General features: G+C 37.6%; 2 protein-coding genes across 12 annotated transcripts in view; both read left to right on the top strand.

Annotated features, from left to right (window-relative positions):
- JAK2 (Janus kinase 2) overlaps positions 1 to 19,470 on the top strand; it is an 87,546-nt gene that overhangs the window by 63,958 nt on the left and 4,118 nt on the right. For 10 of the 11 annotated variants that reach the window (XM_079330002.1, XM_079330003.1, XM_079330005.1 and 7 more), the window contains 10 exons: positions 1,247 to 1,374; positions 2,106 to 2,244; positions 3,496 to 3,647; positions 4,662 to 4,812; positions 5,078 to 5,214; positions 6,454 to 6,643; positions 7,156 to 7,280; positions 12,620 to 12,792; positions 13,688 to 13,805; positions 17,155 to 17,268. In XM_079330002.1, the coding sequence (XP_079186128.1) occupies positions 1,247 to 1,374; positions 2,106 to 2,244; positions 3,496 to 3,647; positions 4,662 to 4,812; positions 5,078 to 5,214; positions 6,454 to 6,643; positions 7,156 to 7,280; positions 12,620 to 12,792; positions 13,688 to 13,805; positions 17,155 to 17,268 (1,427 nt within the window). Of the gene's footprint in view, positions 1 to 1,246; positions 1,375 to 2,105; positions 2,245 to 3,495; positions 3,648 to 4,661; positions 4,813 to 5,077; positions 5,215 to 6,453; positions 6,644 to 7,155; positions 7,281 to 10,293; positions 10,348 to 12,619; positions 12,793 to 13,687; positions 13,806 to 17,154; positions 17,269 to 19,470 lie in introns of those variants that run through there. The other variant, XM_079330008.1, reaches the window with a different exon arrangement.
- The window catches only part of CD274 (CD274 molecule), an 88,058-nt gene continuing 81,874 nt past the window's right edge, over positions 13,287 to 19,470 (top strand). The window contains exon 1 of the mRNA XM_079330051.1: positions 13,287 to 13,300. The gene's annotated coding sequence lies outside the window, so the exon portion shown is untranslated. The remainder of the gene's footprint in view (positions 13,301 to 19,470) is intronic.

The following is a 19,470-nucleotide window of genomic DNA, read 5'->3' as shown; positions in this document are numbered from 1 at the left end:
TGAAAGAAAGCATTTTATAATAACTGCATAAGCATATTATGTAGGTGGATACCTTCATTAGGGAGAAAAAAATTTCCAAAAGAGATGGTGGATTCTGTAATCAGAATTTACCTCTGTAATCAGAAATAACCTCTCTTAGGAGGCAGGAAAAGGCACAGCATTATGTTTGGCCAAGAACTTGTGCCAGAACTTGTGCCAAAACAACCACATGGCATTTTTTTTTTTTGTATTTTTTTCGTTGTACCAAACACAGAGACTATATATAAAGTTTCAGGTAGATCAAGTTTATAATTAAAAATAATTTGTTAGGAGAGGTTTATGGTTACTTATTTCACCTTTAAATTGTAGCAATCCTCTAGGAATTATTCTCTTTCTGAAGGCAGGATACTTACTACAGTTTAGGGAGAGGCAGTTAATAAGAAAAAAGGAAGAGCAGCTCTTATTGATTCTGTGGTTTACACACTTGAAGTACAAATGTGATAAAAATTGTTTCAGATAATTGCAAAAAACAAAAAAAAAAAAAAAGAAAAAAAAGAAGGAATTTATTGTCTACAAGGAATTTGTTAAAACATCAATTTATTTGTTACAGCCAGGTATAATACCAGCAGTTTCCAATGTGAGCATCTTGCAACTGTGAACAAGGGTTCAGTCATGTGATTTGAAATTGTGTTGAAAGTGATGAAGATGGCAGTTCTTGTTTCTGGAGTTATTTGCTAGATGGCTGCATGAAGACATATGTCATATACATATACACAATTTTAGGGCAAATACTTGTCTGTTTTCAAGCAAAGCATCTTCTGTCAATAAAGCATTGTGTTTTTCAGTAAGAATATAGATTGTAAACAACTATGAAGTGAATTACTTGTATGTTATTTAGCTCACCACATTGATTGTGCTGTGCACTACTATGTTTCATCAGCAGTTACATTATTGTGTCTTTCAGGTGGAAAGATGCTCATTGGATTATACTTAGTCTGTAAAAGATTAAATTAAATAATTAAGCCTAAAAAATTAAATCTAGTAACTTTGCATTTGAGAAGAAATTAGGTGAATTTCCACACTATGAAGAAGTATAAAGAACATAGAGTATTTGTAGCACTACTCAGGTGCCACAGAAATTGAAATTTATAGTCAGATCACCAACAGGGTATCAAAAAAAGAGTAGTACTAAAGTCAAGAATTTGTCCTGAAATTTCATAATTTGTTGTTGGTTTTAATTGTTACTCTTCTTATCATTATGAATCAGACATCCTTGTACAAGAATATGTAAAATTCGGATCTTTGGACACATATTTGAAAAAGAACAAAAATATTATCAATATTTTGTGGAAGCTGGAAGTGGCCAAACAGTTGGCATTAGCCATGCATTTTCTGGTAAGTGGTTCAGTTTTGTTAATGGCAGAATTCAAGTGATTCAGACTAATGCATGTAGAAAGGCTATCACCTGAATTCTTGAAACTCTGGAGGGTTTTGATAATGCTCTATTTCATAGATACCCAGAGAAAGACTTTGTATCATATACACAGTATAGTTGAATGTCCATTCTTTTTCAGTGCTTTATGTTTTAGATTGAAATATAAACACATTTGCAGTAATGCTTTCCCCCCACCTCCCCTACAAATCAGTCCTTTCTGGACTTTCCACCTCAGCTCATGATGCTGAACATCAACAATTTCCTGGTAGTGTTAATACTTAACTACTGGGAGGGCAAAACTGTACTGTTCACTCTGCTAGTGCATTCTAGTTGGGCTTAGGTCTCAATCTTACAGTCTTTCTAGTTAGATAGAAAGGCATTATTCAAGACAGAATATGTGACTAGATAAGTCTTTCCTTTAAAAGAATGTAGATGTTCTTACATTAATTTTAAATGGATGGATGAGTGTTCTGAGTTAACCCATACCAAATTGTTTCAGACTTCAGGTAGAGAGGAAAAATTGGCTGAAAACTGAGAGAAACTGGTGAAGTACCTAAGTTTGATCAACCTAATCTGTGATAATTCTTTTATTTGCTGATGTTTTTCTCATGCTGTACAATATATTTTTAAAATATCTATCAACAGTAAGACATTTTTTGTCAGTTTGTAAAAGGTGCATTTCTGTTTATAGGAGGATAAAGGCCTTGTTCATGGGAATGTCTGTGCAAAAAACATCTTGCTTATCAGAGAGGAAGACAGGAAGACTGGAAACCTTCCATTTATAAAGCTGAGTGATCCTGGCATCAGTATTACAGTTTTGCCAAGAGATAGTAAGTCTTTGCATTAGCTTTCTTGTTCGGTGCTTCTGACTTGAAAAATAAATTTGGAGTTGGGTTTTTTCCTGACCACCACCTAAAATAATTCTCTTCTAGTGAGTTCTTTGATCAGTCTGTTATTTTATAATTATAGTTCTAGCCAAGCAGTTTTGAGTGTGTCTTTTTAATTAGCAAATAACTACAGGAAATAAAGCCACAATTCTCCACTGTGGGAGCTTTTTTCCCTGCTGTTCTCATTTTCAACCTCTTTCATCGGTAGTACTGTTGTTATATTATATTATAAATATATTATATAGTCTGTTACATTTGCAGATAGCTGCTGAACTTAGTGTCTCATAATTGATCAAGTATTTTATAGCTTACAAGAACTTTCAGAACTGAAAACAAATGCACTTTTGAAAATGCTGACTGGCGGTTAAAAAGCATCTTAAGTGCATTTCTTGGTGAATACTTGGAACCACTTGATGATGTTAAAAATATTTGGTTATCATCCACTATTAAGACTGTTCCAATGCTTTATAAGCAGCAAAATTAATTAAATGGAAAATATGTGCAAGGTTGTTAAGCTGATGGAATGGAACAACCTTACTATTCTTTTTGTGGCCTTTCTTTTTAATAGAAACACTTCGTACTTGGTATTTTTGTCAATGTCTAAAGAAATAATGTATCTAACAGCCTATAAGTAATACAGTGTCATTATTTGACAGTAAACAATTTAAATTTTCTCTGGTTTAATGTGAAGCTTCTAAGGAGTACTAAATCCAAATAACTACTTTTTACTGGAGTCACTAGCAATAGTTTAAAAATCACATAGTATAAAATTCCTTTTCATGGTGCCTTTTGCTCTACCATAAGACACCAACCACTAGCAGCAAAGTACTTTTTTATTCTTTGATATCTTGGTTCTCTGTAGGAGCTAATAAGTCTTGGTAAGATTGGAGGAAATAGAGAAATCATGAGAAAAAATGTTACATGGAATTGATATTAAGACAGTTTTTTACCTTTAGGCTTATTTTAATACAACTAATGGACTTCCTCTCTGATCCACAAATATTATTTTTATTTTTGTCCATATTCTATAATTTTATTTTTTTGGTGGGAACAAATACTTGGAAAAGTATTATTAGTACATTGCAGAGTGAAATACCTATGTATATTAAAGTAATTTTTACCAAATCAAATATATTAGGGAATTTTCTGGTCTTGTTATTCATCTTAACAAGTTTCCTTTGTGTGATTGCACAGTTCTTCTTGAGAGAATACCGTGGGTTCCTCCTGAATGTATTGAGAATCCCAAACAACTAAGCCTAGCTACAGACAAGTGGAGTTTTGGTACCACTTTGTGGGAAATCTGCAGTGGAGGAGACAAACCCCTGAGTGCACTGGATTCTTCAAGAGTAAGTATTAGTGGGTCTACAGTCATAGCAGTTCTTTAAACACTTCTGGTTTAGAACATCTGCTGTTGTAACCACTTCATCATGTGAAATAGTATCGCCTACGACCACTGTAGGAAGAAGATATTTTTGCTTGTAGATAATAACCAGAAGAAGTAATTTGAAGTTTGTTTTAATGTAGTTTATTTTGATTTTAGGGGGACAAAGTGCAGAATTTTCTGTATTATCTAGTTAATATTTTTGTTGCCTTGTTGCAACAGTGTATCACTTACAACAAAAAGTATTCCTAACAGTTTATGCATTTTAATTAGCATTCTTGTAATTGAACATCTTAAATACAGTAGTGCTTTATGTGTTGCAACAATTTACTGTTTTAGCTAAACCAGAAATATTAACTTTTGTACCAGGTAGGAACAGGAAATGGAGGGGAAATATATTCCATAAAAATATTAATTCATACATATTTGCTTCTTTAGTTGGAAGCAAAAAAATATTTTACTATGCCACAAAAGTACTTGTAATATTTTTTTAAAGGTACTGTAATCTTCCCATAAAACCTGATGTGATTTCTCAGGTATTTTAATCACCTCTTACAATAATCTCCGAGGTTTACCTAGACCTAGCTTGTAGATATCTAAGTATTTCAGAAGTCACCCTACATTGTTTCGTAATACTCACGGAGCTTTTCTCAACTGTGAGTTCAGCCAGTTCACAGATCAGTAGAACTTTCTGCTGGACCTATCCAGTTGAGGATTTATGAAATTACCAATAAAGGAGATACTGTTTTTCTCATCTTTCTCTATCCTCTTTTCTTCTACCGGTAACTGGCTGGAAATTTCTGAACTGATCTCTCTAAATTATACCAGCATTACTTTTGATGAACATCAGTGAGATAATGTACATTTGGTGAGATAACAAGTCTGTGTTTAGAGCTGTAATGTTTGGGTACTCTGGTGAGAATGTTAAGGCTTCTGCAACTCTTCATGGTTGTAAAATGACTTACCTGTTTAATTCCAGAAACTACAGTTTTATGAAGATAGGCACCAGCTTCCTGCTCCCAACTGGACAGAACTTGCAAACCTTATAAACAACTGTATGGATTATGAGCCAGATTTCAGACCTTCTTTTAGAGCAATTATACGTGATTTGAACAGTTTATTCACTCCAGGTGAGTTTGCGATAAAAAACAGGATCAAAAATACTCCTGATTGCTATTGGTTCACTTTCTTTTTCGTATGTTTTTTGCAATACATCTTCATGGTATTTGTCTGCAAATTTCTATATAGAAGTAAAGGCGACTGTCAATATTCAAGTGAACTTGAAGTATGCCAAACAAAAGTAGAACATGACATGATTGTAATAAGGCTCTTCCTTCTCTTGTTCACTACTCTGCCTTCTGTTCCCTTTCTTCCCTTCTTCCTTCTGCTTCTCAGATTATGAGCTATTGACAGAAAGTGATATGTTGCCAAATATGAGAATTGGAGCACTTGGATTTTCTGGTGCTTTTGAAGATCGGGACCCAACGCAATTTGAAGAAAGACATCTAAAGTTTTTACAGCAACTTGGCAAGGTAAGATGCTTCAAAATTCTGTAATAACTTAGGAAATAATTGTGGCTTTTAGTTATCTTTTGATGACCTCGTATATGTTATTTACAGTGACACTTCTGTTTTAGAAGTTACTAATTTCAGTCACATCTGAGCAATAAGTTCAGTTCCTTTTAGCTCTTTTTTTCACTTTCATGGTATCTTAGAAGAAAATTAGCTAATCTCCACAATGAATCCAGTCACACCAAAAGGCTAAAATATCTTTCAGTAATGCAGAGCTGCCTGACATAAACTTTATATATATGTGTGTGTGTGTATATATATATGTATATGTATGTATGTATGAATAGACATATACACACACTTGGTATTCAGTTAGCAACACTTTGGAATAGTCTTGCACAGAACTAGTGGGGTTGAGGTTTTTTTGTGCATGCATATTCTGAGAAATATGAGTTTCTAAATTCAAGAGGAAGGTATATGTCTTCAAGATACATGTAGGCTTCGAACTTGGCTTTAGAAATCAGCATTTGGTACTAGTTTTGCAAGTCATTGCAGCCTGGCCATGTGAAAACATACCCAGACAGATGACCAGGTGCAGCTGACAGATCTTCACCAAGTACTATTTTTCTAGAATGGTTCTTTGCTGTTTTATTTGGTTTTTGCCAATATTCCTTTGGCTTCAAGTATTGAAGCAGCCTGAAAGTGAAGTAGCAGAATTACTTCTGTTGCAGAGAGTTGGTTATTGACTGTGATGACATAGCTTAGGGAGAGCAACAGAGTAGTAGGTGATGGCTGCATAAAAGAAGACAAAAGACCATATAAATGAAGAAAGAGACAAAACCAGAACCTTGAAACAAATGGGAGGGGAAACAAAAAGTAACAGAGTAGAATTAAGAACCAAGACTAAGACATTTATACAAGTCAGGAAAAGGATTAAGCCAGTGGAGGTGGAAATTTGTGAAAGGAGAGAAAATGGAGATGGACATCACCCTCTTTCCTTGTCCTCATTTCCTGTTCCATTTGTTTGCTTTCATGGAGTATGTTTCTTTTGCAATTGTTATCCTCTGTCCTGCACTTATTCTCTCAGGGAAGTTTTGTGGCATTTCACTTAAATAATTAAACATGTCACCTTAATGCTTAGTACAGTGAGCACTGAACAAAAACTACACTCTACATGAACAGACGTGTACACTACAAAACACAAAGAAAGAATGATGTGCACTTGTTTTTAATTTCCACATGTTTCCATTTGTGACCTAGGGAAATTTTGGCAGTGTTGAGATGTGCCGCTATGACCCACTGCAGGATAATACTGGGGAGGTGGTTGCTGTGAAAAAGCTGCAGCATAGCACAGAAGAGCACCTTAGGGACTTTGAAAGAGAAATTGAAATACTCAAATCTCTGCAGCATGATAACATCGTTAAATACAAAGGAGTATGTTACAGTGCAGGTATGTGCAATATTAAATACACCTAAATACGCATACTGAGAAATTCAGAGAGGTAAGTGTTTATGACAGTCACTGACTTGTCCTAAATTTACCAGGACTGAGAAAGTACAAAACAAATGAAGCTGTTTTGAAAGACTGTGACATTGGTAACAAGTTGATGCCATTTGCCATTCTGTGTTTCATCTTGATAACACAGATATACAGACTTCTACTTTGCCTTAGCAATAGTAGCTGAAGTATTGATGAGATTATGTTGATTAGTGATATGTTAATTTTTCAAGCATATCCACATTCTTGTTGAGTTTCAATAAATGGCATTTTCTGAGGAAATGCAGTCAATTAATAAGTGAAAATTGCATAGTGATGTGTAGATAATGAATTAATATTTTTGTATTAAGTCCATTTTGTATTATGACTACTGATAGATATCTTAAAATACTGATATTTAAAAACTAATCTTTGGAAAATTACAGAAAAAATTACATTTGTATTTTTTGTTATTGCTGTAAAAGGACGTAGGAATCTAAGGTTAATTATGGAATACTTACCATATGGCAGTTTACGAGATTATCTGCAGAAACACAAGGAGAGGCTGGACCACAAGAAGCTCTTGCTGTATGCATCTCAGATATGCAAGGTAGGACATTTGAAATTATATACATCTTTCAACATAGTTTTGTCTCCTTTTTTCATCCTATTTGTCTCAAACCAACAACTGGTTGTTTTTGTGTATCTTCTATAATGCTGTTGCTGCTAGCACCACATAACCCTAAGAAAATGTAGCAATATATTCATATAGTCAAGAGCTGGAAAAACTTCTGGGCATCTTAATACGGGATGCTGATGCCTATCTGCTGAGGCAGAATATACACTTTTCTTCCTAAGGTGACCTAAGATATTGTAGGAGTTAATATACTCAGGCAATCTGTTTCACATTCTATGATGGAATTTTCAGAAATTTGACATTCAGTTATGAAAACACCATAAGAGCATGTGTATGTTGAAACAATTTACTTTAAACTGTAATTATGAGCAAAGACACATGATTTCTGTATGCAGAACTAGAGGCCTTAGAAATACCCAAACCTGTAATAAATTATTTGGCACCGATAATTCATAAAATCCTGAAAAGGGGTACAAACATCTGATCTTTTTTGTGATATCTCATTTTCCTCATAAAGAGAGTTTATGCATTCCCTAGTTTTATTCTATAATTACGCTTTAGATATAAGAAACTAGAGACACCTGAGATTTCATTGCATATTTAGAAATCTGGGTAAAGAGAAAAAATGGGGTGAAGGGAAGAGAGACAAAAATAAAAGGTATAACCACACCTCGTCAAGGCATGTACCAGAAATATTTTTAAATTTCTTTTTCAAATGCCTACATCAAAGACATGGAAACAGTAAGTTGCATAAGATTTCATAATCACAGAATCAAGTAGGCTGGAAAAGACATTTGAGATTGTTGAGTCCAGCCTATGAATGAACACCATCTTGTTAAGCAGACCATGGCACTGAGTGCCACATCCAATCTTGACTTAAAAACCTTCATGGATGGTGACGCCCTTACATTCCTGGGCAGCCCATTCCAAAGCCCAATCACCCCTTCTGCAAACCACTTCTTCTTTATGTTCAACCTAAACCTCTGCAAGTTGCTTCTTCTTAGTGTCCAACCTAAACCTCCCCTGACACAGGCTAAGACTGTGTCCTCTTTATCCTGTCACTGGTTGCCTGGGAGAAGAGGCCAGCTCTCATCTGCTCCTCCCTTCAGGGAGCTGTAGAGAGGAATGAGTTCCCCCCTGAGCCTCCTAAACAGCCTCAGCTCCCTCAGCTGCTCCTCACAGGGCCTGAGCTCCACACCCTTCACCATCCTTGTTGACTTCTCTGGACATGCCCCAGCACCTCTATGTCCTTCCTAAATTGAGGGGTGCAAAACTGGGCACAGGATTTGAGATGCATCCTCACCAGTGCCCAGTCCAGGGGGACAATCCCTGCCCTGCTCCTGCTGCCCACACTATTGCTGGAACAGGCCAGGATGCCATTGGCCTTCTTGGCCACCTGGGCACTGCTGGCTCATGTTCAGCTGCTCTCAGCAGCACCCCCAGGCCCCTTTCTGCCTGGCCACTGTCCAACCACTCTGTCCCCAGCCTGTGGCACTGCCTGGGGTTGTTGTGGCCAAAGTGCAAGACCTGGCACGTGTTCCCATTAAACCTCATTCTGCTGGATTCAGGCCATTGATCCAGCCTGTCCAGGTCCTTCTGCAGAGCCCTACTGTACTCCAGCAGATCAACACTCCAGCCCTTCCTGGTATTGTCCATAAATTTACTGAGGGTATATTCGATCCTCTCATCCAGATAATCAGTGAAGGCATTAAATAGATCTGGACCCAACACAGACCCCTGGGGGACACCCCAGTGAGCAGCCACCAGCTGTTTGCAGCACCATTCACCACTCTCTGGCCCAGCCATCCAGCCAGTTCCTAACCCAGCCCAGAGTGCTCCTGTCCAAGCCATGGGCTGCAGGTTTTCCAGGAGTGTGCTGTGGCAGACAGTGTCAAAGGCCTTGGTGAAGTCCAGGTACACAACATCCACAGCCTTTCCTGCATCCCCCACGAGGGTCACCTGGTCATAAGAGGAGATCAGAATGGTCAGGCAGGACCTGCCTCTCCTAAATCCCTGCTGGCTGGGTCTGAGCCTTTGGCCATGCTGCAGGTGCCGTGTGACAATACTGGAGGTGATCTGTTCTATAACCTTGCCAGGCAGCAAGCTGAGGCTGACTGGCCTGTAGTTTTCCAGATCCTCCTTCTGGCTCTTTTTGTGGATGGGTGTCACAGTGGCCAGCTTTCAGTCTGAGATGTCCCCAATGAGCCAGAATTGATGACAGATGATGGAGAATGGCTTGGTGAGCTCTTCTGTCAGTTTCTTCATCATGCTAGGATGGATATTTTTTAGGATATGTTGCCCACAGATATTCCTTTGTCTGGTAATTGTGCCCTGCCATAATAAGATGCTAAGACTTAGCTTCTGCAGTATCAATGGAAAAGGTCTGACAAGAATCAGGGAAGCCTCTGCCAGAGCCAAGGTCTTCTTCTAACATTCTCATGGTAAAAAGAGCTTGCTGGTTCCCTGCTTGAAACTGGACTAACCTTTTAGCTGTTGAACCTTTTGCATGTACAAGGAATACTGCTTATCTCACCTGTTCATGTGCCTCACTGAAGCACAGCAATGTGGGTAGTCTCCAGGAGAAGCTCCTTGATGGGCAAGCAGTGCACAATGTGGGAAAACAAAAAATTTTAGCAAGTCTATGGCAAGCATCAGTCTTTTTGCAGAGTGGAAGGATTGAACAGGTGACCACCCACTTCAGAGGGCTGAAGAGCTCTCTGATCTGTGTCTTCAAAACAAGAAGTCATTCTCTGGTAACAGGCCTAAGAAATCATCTCATACTTACTTCTACAACAAAATTACTGTTGTTACGCTGGTAAGTCACTATAAACAGTCTTTGTTCAAGCAGCAAGCTGGGAGAGTCTTAATGCTCAGCACCATCTGTGAAGGCAGTGACCAAATCTTTCATAGAAGTAAGATGCAACATGGATTTTTGAACACACAAAGGCTGCAGACACTTACTGACTTTATTCTGTGTCCAGCTCAGCCTGTGACCTCAATGTGCTGGCCTTGTGCACTCCTATAGGAAGCTGTAAAGCATGTACAAATCCTCAGGCTTTCATTCAAAGCCTGGTGAAACAAGTGGCAACACGTCTCAGGACCCTGATCTGATCCATTGGGAGGACCAGAAGGTGGATTTTGGCCTTTGATGGAACTGTATTCAGAAACTACAAAGTAAAAATTACCTTAGTGTGTGTGTGTGTGTGTGTGTGTCTACACACACATATATGAAAGAACTTTCAAAATATTGCAGGTCTTCAGGATGGTGAAAAATCAGAATGGCAGATGAAATTATTACATCCTAAGTACCAAGTACCAGCCAAGAGAAAGGGAACTTAAATATGCATCTTGCAGATACTAAAGCAGGAAAACATACTGCTTTGATAATGATGAACCGTGGGGACAAACAGTATGAAAATGTGGCAAACTGCATAGAACTTGCTCTTAAAGAAATGTCTTCACTTCTAAGGAAGGCAAAATCTGAGAGTTACAGTGTATGTGCCTTGATTTGGAGTTTTGTTGCTGTACAATTTGCAAAGTAGAGGTTATATTGATTGCTATAAGATGTCACTGTAATCTGTGGCATTCTGCTACTCCTTAACAACTTAGTTGTAAGTTTAGTGAGTACCTGATACTGTGGAAATGGAACTTGAATGCTTTTTCTTCATTTAGCTGATCATGTTACACTTTTCAGCTGCGTTTTTTGTTCTTGCAATATTTGTTCTTTCAGCATCTCACATCTTTCTGCTGTGCATTTCTGTCTGTAATCTTGGGGGGGTTTGATCAAAAACTTTTCTACCTCTGCCTTATTGCTCTCTTCTGAGATGTATGAGATAAATTAATTACCTGAGGGTTAAGATTAATGTGTTTGGTTGTTTGCTGTGTTTTGGTTCCTTGCTACTATACTAGCAAAGGACTCTCCTTTTCTTAGTGTTTGAAATGTTTCAAGTGTCCTTGCTGGTCAACCCAGTTTTACAGATGAAAACATTTAAAATCACGTTTAAACTCTGTTGTTAGACTAGTTCCACAGAACTATGATATCCACTTAGATTTTGCATTATTTCAGTTAAAGATCTGTCTTAGGTGTTTTCCAGGCTAACAGAGAAGTTGCTACTGTCATCAAACTTTAGGTTTGTTTTCAGAAGAGTACATCAAAGTAAGAAAGACAAAACTGTAGCATTTTCATAGGCTAGTTGTACCAGAACTACAGAAGCCTCACTTTGAAGAAGTTAGGTTTGGTATTTATGGCAGTGAATAAGCTGACAATGAGAAACAGGGCATTTTGGAACAGTTTTGGAATGAGCTGTGAGAAAGCAGCAATGCCACCCAATGGTACTGGGAGGTACTAGGATCTGAGAGAAAGATTGTACTTCATAGCCAAACTTTGAGGTTTCTCACATTAAAAAAAAAAAAAAATTAGAGAGAAAGTGAAATAAGCCTTTTGGCATGACTAGTATGACATTGCTTTTCAGAACTTTTGAGATCACCAAGACTATTAGTGTAATTGAACTTTTACGTTGTGTTGAAGGGGTGATACGCTTTTTTATAAAACTATGAAACTGACAACTTACTTTGTGAGTCCTTTCATGTATGAGTTGGTATCTCTCAACACTGTGCAGCATCAGTTTCAGTCCTCCATTTATCACTGCCTAAGCAAGACCTTGTTTTAGTAATGCAGCTACACACACTGGCTTCTTCCAAATTTCATTGTTAATGAAAGCAATTAGCTGCATTGGTAAGAAGGGATCATCAGCAACAAAAGACAACATGCCTTCAGACCAATGTTTTGTTACAGCAATCTGTGGAAATATAATGATAAACAGAACTGTATTGCTGAATAATGGTCCATACAAAAGAGAAACAAGGCACACAATTGGAAATACAGTGAGTAATTGTCAAATGCAAGGAGTTGTAATACAAAATTTTGTGGAAGCAATTGGGAAAACAGATGCAGAAAATGAAGAAAAAAGCATAAATTAAATAGGTTGGACAATCTTCTCATGGGATCTGGATTGTGTAGCTTGGCCCAATTCTTTTCCTTCTGCATATCACCAGCCAACTGCATTTGGTCACAAAAAGGAGCTGTGGCACTTTTCCATGTACATAATCAAAAATACTTGGCTCTGACAAGTGGTCAGTCTGTCTCACTCCAGTTAAGGGAAGTCCCTGAGCTTGGAAAAAATAACTCCTTAGAGAAGACAAACATGGTTTTGGTTTTAACTTTGAGATTAATTCATCCTCTTGGGGAAAGTGCAGCTATGTAGTGAGAAAAATAACTCTCTTCCTGTTCTGTTTGTAACCTCTACACCTAGGGCATGGAATATCTTGGTACAAAAAGATATGTTCACCGCGATCTAGCAACAAGAAATATTTTGGTGGAGAATGAGAACAGAGTTAAAATTGGAGATTTTGGATTGACAAAAGTCTTGCCACAAGATAAAGAATACTACAAAGTGAAAGAACCTGGTGAAAGTCCTATATTTTGGTAAGTCTTCTTTTGGTATGTGAAATCATGGCATGTTTTCAGTTTTTGTCATTTCAGCCAATGCATTTTGCATGTTGTGGAATTCTTACTTGCAAGCTCCACATTGGTTTTCCAGCATTGTGAAAGTCATATGCGTGATATTTCAGTTCACAGAGTAGTATCTAGGACTTTTCAACATATTTTTAAAAAATCCAGAAAAACACCCAAAACAAAAATGTAAAAAAATACTTATTTAAAGGAAATAGTGTCCAACAGAAACTATATTCAGAGATAAAAGAAGTCTAAAATGGCCCATTTGCCTGGATACTTTCAAATGTTCCCTAAACATGGATCCTTCATGTCTTCCAGCTGAGATCTGTTGGATACACCTCAAGAGAAAATGCCATTCCATACACACAATTTTAATCTGAATTTTAATCCTGACTCAGGCACTGTTTACTTAAAGAATAAATTATACAAAATGGAATCTTAGTAGATATTATTGGAGATACAGAGTTTATTTCCAGAAGTGCTTGCAACAAAATTCAAGGCTCACTGGAAGTGACGGAAGGCTATAAATGTCTTTCTTTGCAGGTCTTATCACATCAAATTCTTGTTTACTTTTACTACAAATAAGTAATGTATCTACAACTACAACCTTGTAGGGGAAGAAATCAAACTTCGTTATAGTTATCACTAACTGTGTTTGTTTAAGGTGGATTTGGTTTTCGAAACCAATTAACTATTATTAAGGGAGTAGTTACTGTTTGAAGGTAACAAAAGGAATGAGAATATGCTAATATCAGTGAATAAAGAACACTCATGAAAAAGAAATCTGTCTTAGTAAAACAAAGGTTTTCAAAATCAAAATGATACATTTTGCAGAGAACAATTTTCCTTGTACTGTGTGTTGCAGGTACGCACCAGAATCTCTGACAGAAAGCAAATTTTCTGTGGCCTCAGATGTGTGGAGCTTTGGTGTGGTCTTGTATGAACTCTTTACCTATATTGACAAAAGCAAAAGCCCACCAGCTGTAAGTATATAGTTAATGAATCTCAGAGAATTTGTTTAAATTTTCAAGATTATCATGTACCTCAATAAGTTGATGTTTACTGATCCTTTTCTGGAGATACCCTAATATTCATGAGACAGCATCCCGTCTGAAGCAGTAATTAAAAAGTACTGGTATAAAGCCATAAGAAGGAAAGATGATCTAAAAATGACTTTGTAGTCTGTGCATATCTTATCCAAGCTGTAACTCCTGTTTGAAAAATATCTTTAAATCTCTTATCATAGGTTGTTGTTCTGTCTCCTTTGTGGAGAATTATCCCAGATGTAACCATTCCAATGCCTGACCTTTATTTTTATCGTTGTTCCAAATTTAAGCTGAGCCAAACACATATGTAATGAATTAAGTTAACTTAAATAAGGAACTTAACTTTATGTTAGCAGAACCCAAGTTAGTAAGTTACAAAGTTCAAGAAAGGAGTGGCTTTTTGCAGGCTGTTGACAGATGTCTTTAAAGACAAATTTACAGTGGGTGAAGAAAGATACTATTATCCTCCAATTGAAAATAAGATAGATGATCTTATTTTCACCTAGCAGTATCTGTGGGCATAACAGAGGAGAGCTGAGGCTTCTGTATTTACTATAGCTGGCCTCGCCCTTGTCCAGAGTGTCAGTCCTGACAAATATGCTTTTGAGAGCTGAATAGTGATAATAGGCAAAAATACCCTTGGAGGATACATCTGCACTGGCCTCAGTGGATGTCTTAGTAATTCCATACAGAGGTATCAAGGAGGAACTCAGGACAACTCTTCCAGCATAACAACATAAATGTTGCACACATCTGGAGTTCTTCAGAAGGGTTATGAAATGAAAATTGATGGAGTAAGTTATGAACACAGGTGGACTATTCTTTCAATGAATCAATCTACATGTGCATTCACATTTTATCAGGTTGTTTGTCCTATTGCTATGTACCAAAAGAAAGGTAATTTGGAAAATTTAGCCAAAGTGGTTTGTTATTATACATATTCATATTTTCACAACTTAGCCATTTGTACATTCAATCAATAGGTGTTTCACATTTTCATGTCAAGGATCATTAAAGAAATTTTGTAGTATTGGAGGAAAAATATGTCTTATGTTGTGCTTAGAAATTTTTTTCAGTTAATAGCACATCCTCATTTACTTTGGATGTCTTGCAGTCTGAGTGAGGTTTTAATCTGCTTTTGGGTTATTTTGGTTTTTTGGACAGCAAGGTCTATTGAAGCCATTTTTGCTGGCTTTAATTATACTAATTTTTCTGCTCTATAGTTATTGATTACTACTGCTTACCATTTTTATACATCAGCATGATAATACCTGTTTTCTATTTCGCGTTTTTCAAAGCATTGAGTTATTTTAATGTTTCAGAGACCGCTTTAGAATCAGCTGTGAGTTTCATCCTTCTTAAACTAACTAATCACAGAAGCATAGAATGTTATGGGTTGGAAAGGACCATAAAGATCATCTAGTCGCAATTCCCCTTGCCATGGGCAAGGACACCTCCCACTAGACCAAGACCTCAGAGCTCCATCCAGCGCAGCCTTGAACACTTCCAGGGATGGGGCAAACCACAGCTTTTCTTCACAACCTGTTTCAGTGTCTCTCCACCCTCACAGTAAAGAATTTCTTCCTCACATCCAACCTTTGTTTCTCCCATTTCACTTTGTACCCATTAGTCCTTGTCCTGTCACTGCAGTCCCTTATGAAGACTCCCTCTCCACCTTCCCTGCAGGCCCCTTCAGATACTGAAGCTGCTGTGAGGTTTCCACACAACCTTCTCTTCTCCAAGCAGAGCACACACAACTTTCTCAGTCTGTCTTCATAAGAGAAGTGCTCCAGTCCTCTTATCAACCTCGTGCCCTTCTCTGGACTCAGTCCAGCAGGTCCATGTCATTCCTGTGCTGGGACCCCAGGGCTGGATGCAGCACTGCAGGTGGGGTCTCACCAGAGCAGAGGGGCAGAATCCTCTCCCTGGCCCTGCTGCCCACTCTGCTCTGGATGCAGCCCAGGACACAATTGGCTTTCTGAGCTGCCAGTGCACACAGCTGGATCACATTGAGTTTTTAATCAACCATCACCCTCAGGTCCTTCTCCACAGGGCTCCTTTCAGTCACTTCCCCGCCCAGCCCACAGGTGTGTCTAGGATTGCCATGATCCATGCATAAAACCTTATGTTTCTCCTTGTTGAACATCATGAGGTTTGCACAAGCCCACCCCTCAAGCCTGTCCAGGTCCCTCAGGATGGCATCCTTTCCCTGCAGGATATTGGCTGCATCACACAGGCTGTGATCAATGAACGTGCTGAGGCTGCACTCATTCCCAGTGTCCGTGTCACCTACAAAGATGTTGAACAGTTTGGGCCCTGTTACTGACCCCTGAGGGACACCATCCATCACTGGTCTTCCCATGGACAGTGAGCCACTGCACAACTCTGAGCTGCCTTCCAGACTTCCAGCCTTCGAGTTCTTTATCCACTGAGTCATCTGTCCCTTAAACCCATGTCTCTCCCATTTAGAGACAAGGATGTCACAGTGTCAAACTTTGCACAAGTCTAGGTAGCTTTGTCATAGAATTCCTCAGGCAAAAGTTTCTGCCCTGAGTAAAGCCATGTTGTTTGTTTCTAGTCACTTTGTTTTCCATACAACTTAGCATGGTATACAGGAGAGTTGGCTCCATGATCTTGACTGGCAGAGGTGAGACTGACCAGCTTGGAGTTCATTGTGTCTTTCACTTTCTCCTTTTCAAAATTCAGGGTTATCTTTCCCTTTTTCCAGTTTCACAAACTTCATCTACAATTTCATCTTAACAACTTAAGAACTTCATCTACAAGCTCCCTCAGGACCCTTGAATAAATTTTATCAGGTCCTTCAGAGTTCTTCGCATTCAAGTTCCTTAGATGGCCCACTCTGCTAGAGTGGGCTTAGGGTCTTGATTTCAGTCCTTCCATCTGCCTTTCTCAAGTTGGGCAGTGTACCTGAAGCACTTCCCTTGAGAACTCAGGCATAGAAGTAATTGAAAACCTCAGCTTTCTCTTTATCCAGGGTAGCCAAATCCTCAGATGATGTTCAAGATTTTTAAAGATTTTTCCACTTAGTGTTTTAAATTATATATCTACCATTTTATTCTATTCTATATCATATTCCATTTTACATACAAAAAAAAATCTGTAATTATTGATATATTCTCTGGACATGTAATTTATGATTTCATCATTGTTATATACTGTTCATTCTATTCTTACTGTTCTTATAAAGAATTTTTGCTTGGTAAGAATATTGCAGCATCTTTTTTTCCTCTAAATGTTATATATTACAGTTAGCCTTTTGTTTCAGGAATTCATGCGCATGATTGGCAATGATAAACAAGGGCAGATGATTGTATTTCATTTGATAGAGCTTTTGAAGAATAATGGACGACTGCCAAGGCCAGATGGATGCCCTGATGAGGTGAAGTACTGTGTTAAAATATTACTGTAGTGTGAAGGGTGCTCAGTTAGGGTGAATACCTGTAAATGCAACACTTGTATTTTATTCTGCTTGGACCACCAAAGTATTTATTCAAGTGAAATGGCTGTGCTGTCATTTTATCAGTTTTGTCATGAATATAATATTTTTTTTCTGATTCTTTAGCCTCAGGAGCCCAGACTGTAGTCTTGCTGAATATATGAAGTGGAACTGTTATGACTGTTCTACTTGGGCACTCACATTTTTATTTCAAAAAGATACATATATTAAGGCAACAATATTAGTATACAGAACTTGTTCTGTGTAATTTCCATGTAGATTTTCATTCAAAGCGGTGAACTTTGGACTCTTTTGAAATCTGTAATATTCAGAAAAAATATCTTAATATCTCCCTGAGGTTTTTCACATTCAGTTCCAGGATTTGAAGAGCTTCTTGTCTTGACTATTGCCTTTCTGTTACTGTTCCCTTCTCAAGTGTGGAAGGCTCATGTTTATCATGTGTATTATTCACTGTCAAGCAATTTCAACTTGCTGAGTGTAGGCACAGTTAAGTATATGAATCAGATTTTCTGTGTTTAGGGTCTTCAGATTTTTATTCATGTTCTTTGTAGAGACTAAAGTATAGCTGTAAAGCTGTCGTCAGAGCACACAAATTGATGCAGTGTTCTATGCTTCAAGATGGTTTAAAAAACACTTTCATACTGCTTCTAAGCCTAACAGTTGTATTCTGTTCTTCAGAGCAGAATGCACAAAGCCAAGTTCAGTCAAACTGACCTGGTTGAGCTGTGTAGGTGAATCAGTAATGAAAAAAAAGGAAGTAAAATAATTATGGGCTGTTATATTTTACATACGTAACTTCCAGCTCAGATTAATTGCTGCGTTCACTTTAAAGTCAAGCACACTTGGCAATAAGTCAAGAAATAGTCCATTCAAAACTGATGGAAAGCAGCAGGGTTAAGTGATCTAGTAGAGGAGAATAAAAATGGTACAAGTGAGGCAGGAAGCCATGGGGGAAGAAAAAATGCACAGAGAATGGAAAGAGAAGTCTTTTGAGAGCCTTTCTTGCTTTGTATGTACCAGTACAGCAACTGTTGAATTGAAGAGATTTGGCTTTTTATAGATAACCTGAATGTCATATGTTTAAGATAATACATAATCTGTTTTACTGAACCTGCATTTTAACTAACCCAGAGGTTTCAATGCCTGACATTTCTCCAGATATCAAAGCAAGGTGGAAATGCCTCTGTGTCAGAAACTACTCATTTGCTTTTTATCCTGAAAGGCCAGTCATCACAGATAATAAATATTCCAGATACCTGTGCCTTACAGCAGCTTATCTTGCAGCTTACAAGCTGCTTGAGATTTGGTTTTAAAACAGCTTGGTCAATGCAGGTGTGTCAAATTTGCTAAAAGATTAGGAACAGTTTCTAACTTTTTTCCTTGTAGCTGTACAGATTGCTCTTAAGCCGCATATGAAAAACTATTGAAAGTATGAGAAATTAGTAATAACAATCTGGATTGAATGAGAATGAGAAGAATGCAGGTGAAGAGCTTGGCAAGTTGTATGAGGCCAGGTATCAGGTACATCTATGGGCAAAAAAAAACTGTTGCCATGTAACTATTGTAGGGGAAATGTCTTTCAAAGTTGGTTCAGTTTGCACAGTAACTTTTTTTTGCTAATTTCTGATTATATATAAAGAATAATTAAGAATTTAATATACAAATATGGAGAGGTATATATTAACCTTGCAGGGGAAGCCTTATTTAGAAATACTCTCTTTGTAAATCTGATTCCTGGTCATACTGGTGTTTGCCATGTTAAAGGATTTTTGAACTTTAAAAAAAAAAAAAAGAAAGGCCAAGAAAAGACACCAAAAACTTAGCAAAATAACCTAAGTCTCATGAAAGTTTCCAAAAACAGTTGAGTGAATTTTCATGCTAACTTAAAAAAAAATTGTCTTTTATAAAAAGAGCAGTTGCAGAGCCATCTATCCTGGGTTATTGCTGTCACTGGGATCAAGTAGATAAAATGATGGGTATAGCAAGACTTCAGGCACTTTTTGCAGACTTTTGCAGCTGTTATTTGGAAGCATAAAGTTAAGTTGCATGTTCTTTAGTCCAGTTTAAAGTAAATATGTATAATATCTGTTTATCTCCTACCGATTATCTTTTTTTCTTCTCCAG

Source organism: Erithacus rubecula (assembly GCF_903797595.1).
Source record: "Erithacus rubecula genome assembly, chromosome: Z".
Taxonomy (NCBI): domain Eukaryota; kingdom Metazoa; phylum Chordata; class Aves; order Passeriformes; family Muscicapidae; genus Erithacus; species Erithacus rubecula.
This window is presented reverse-complemented; position numbering and strand designations above follow the sequence as displayed.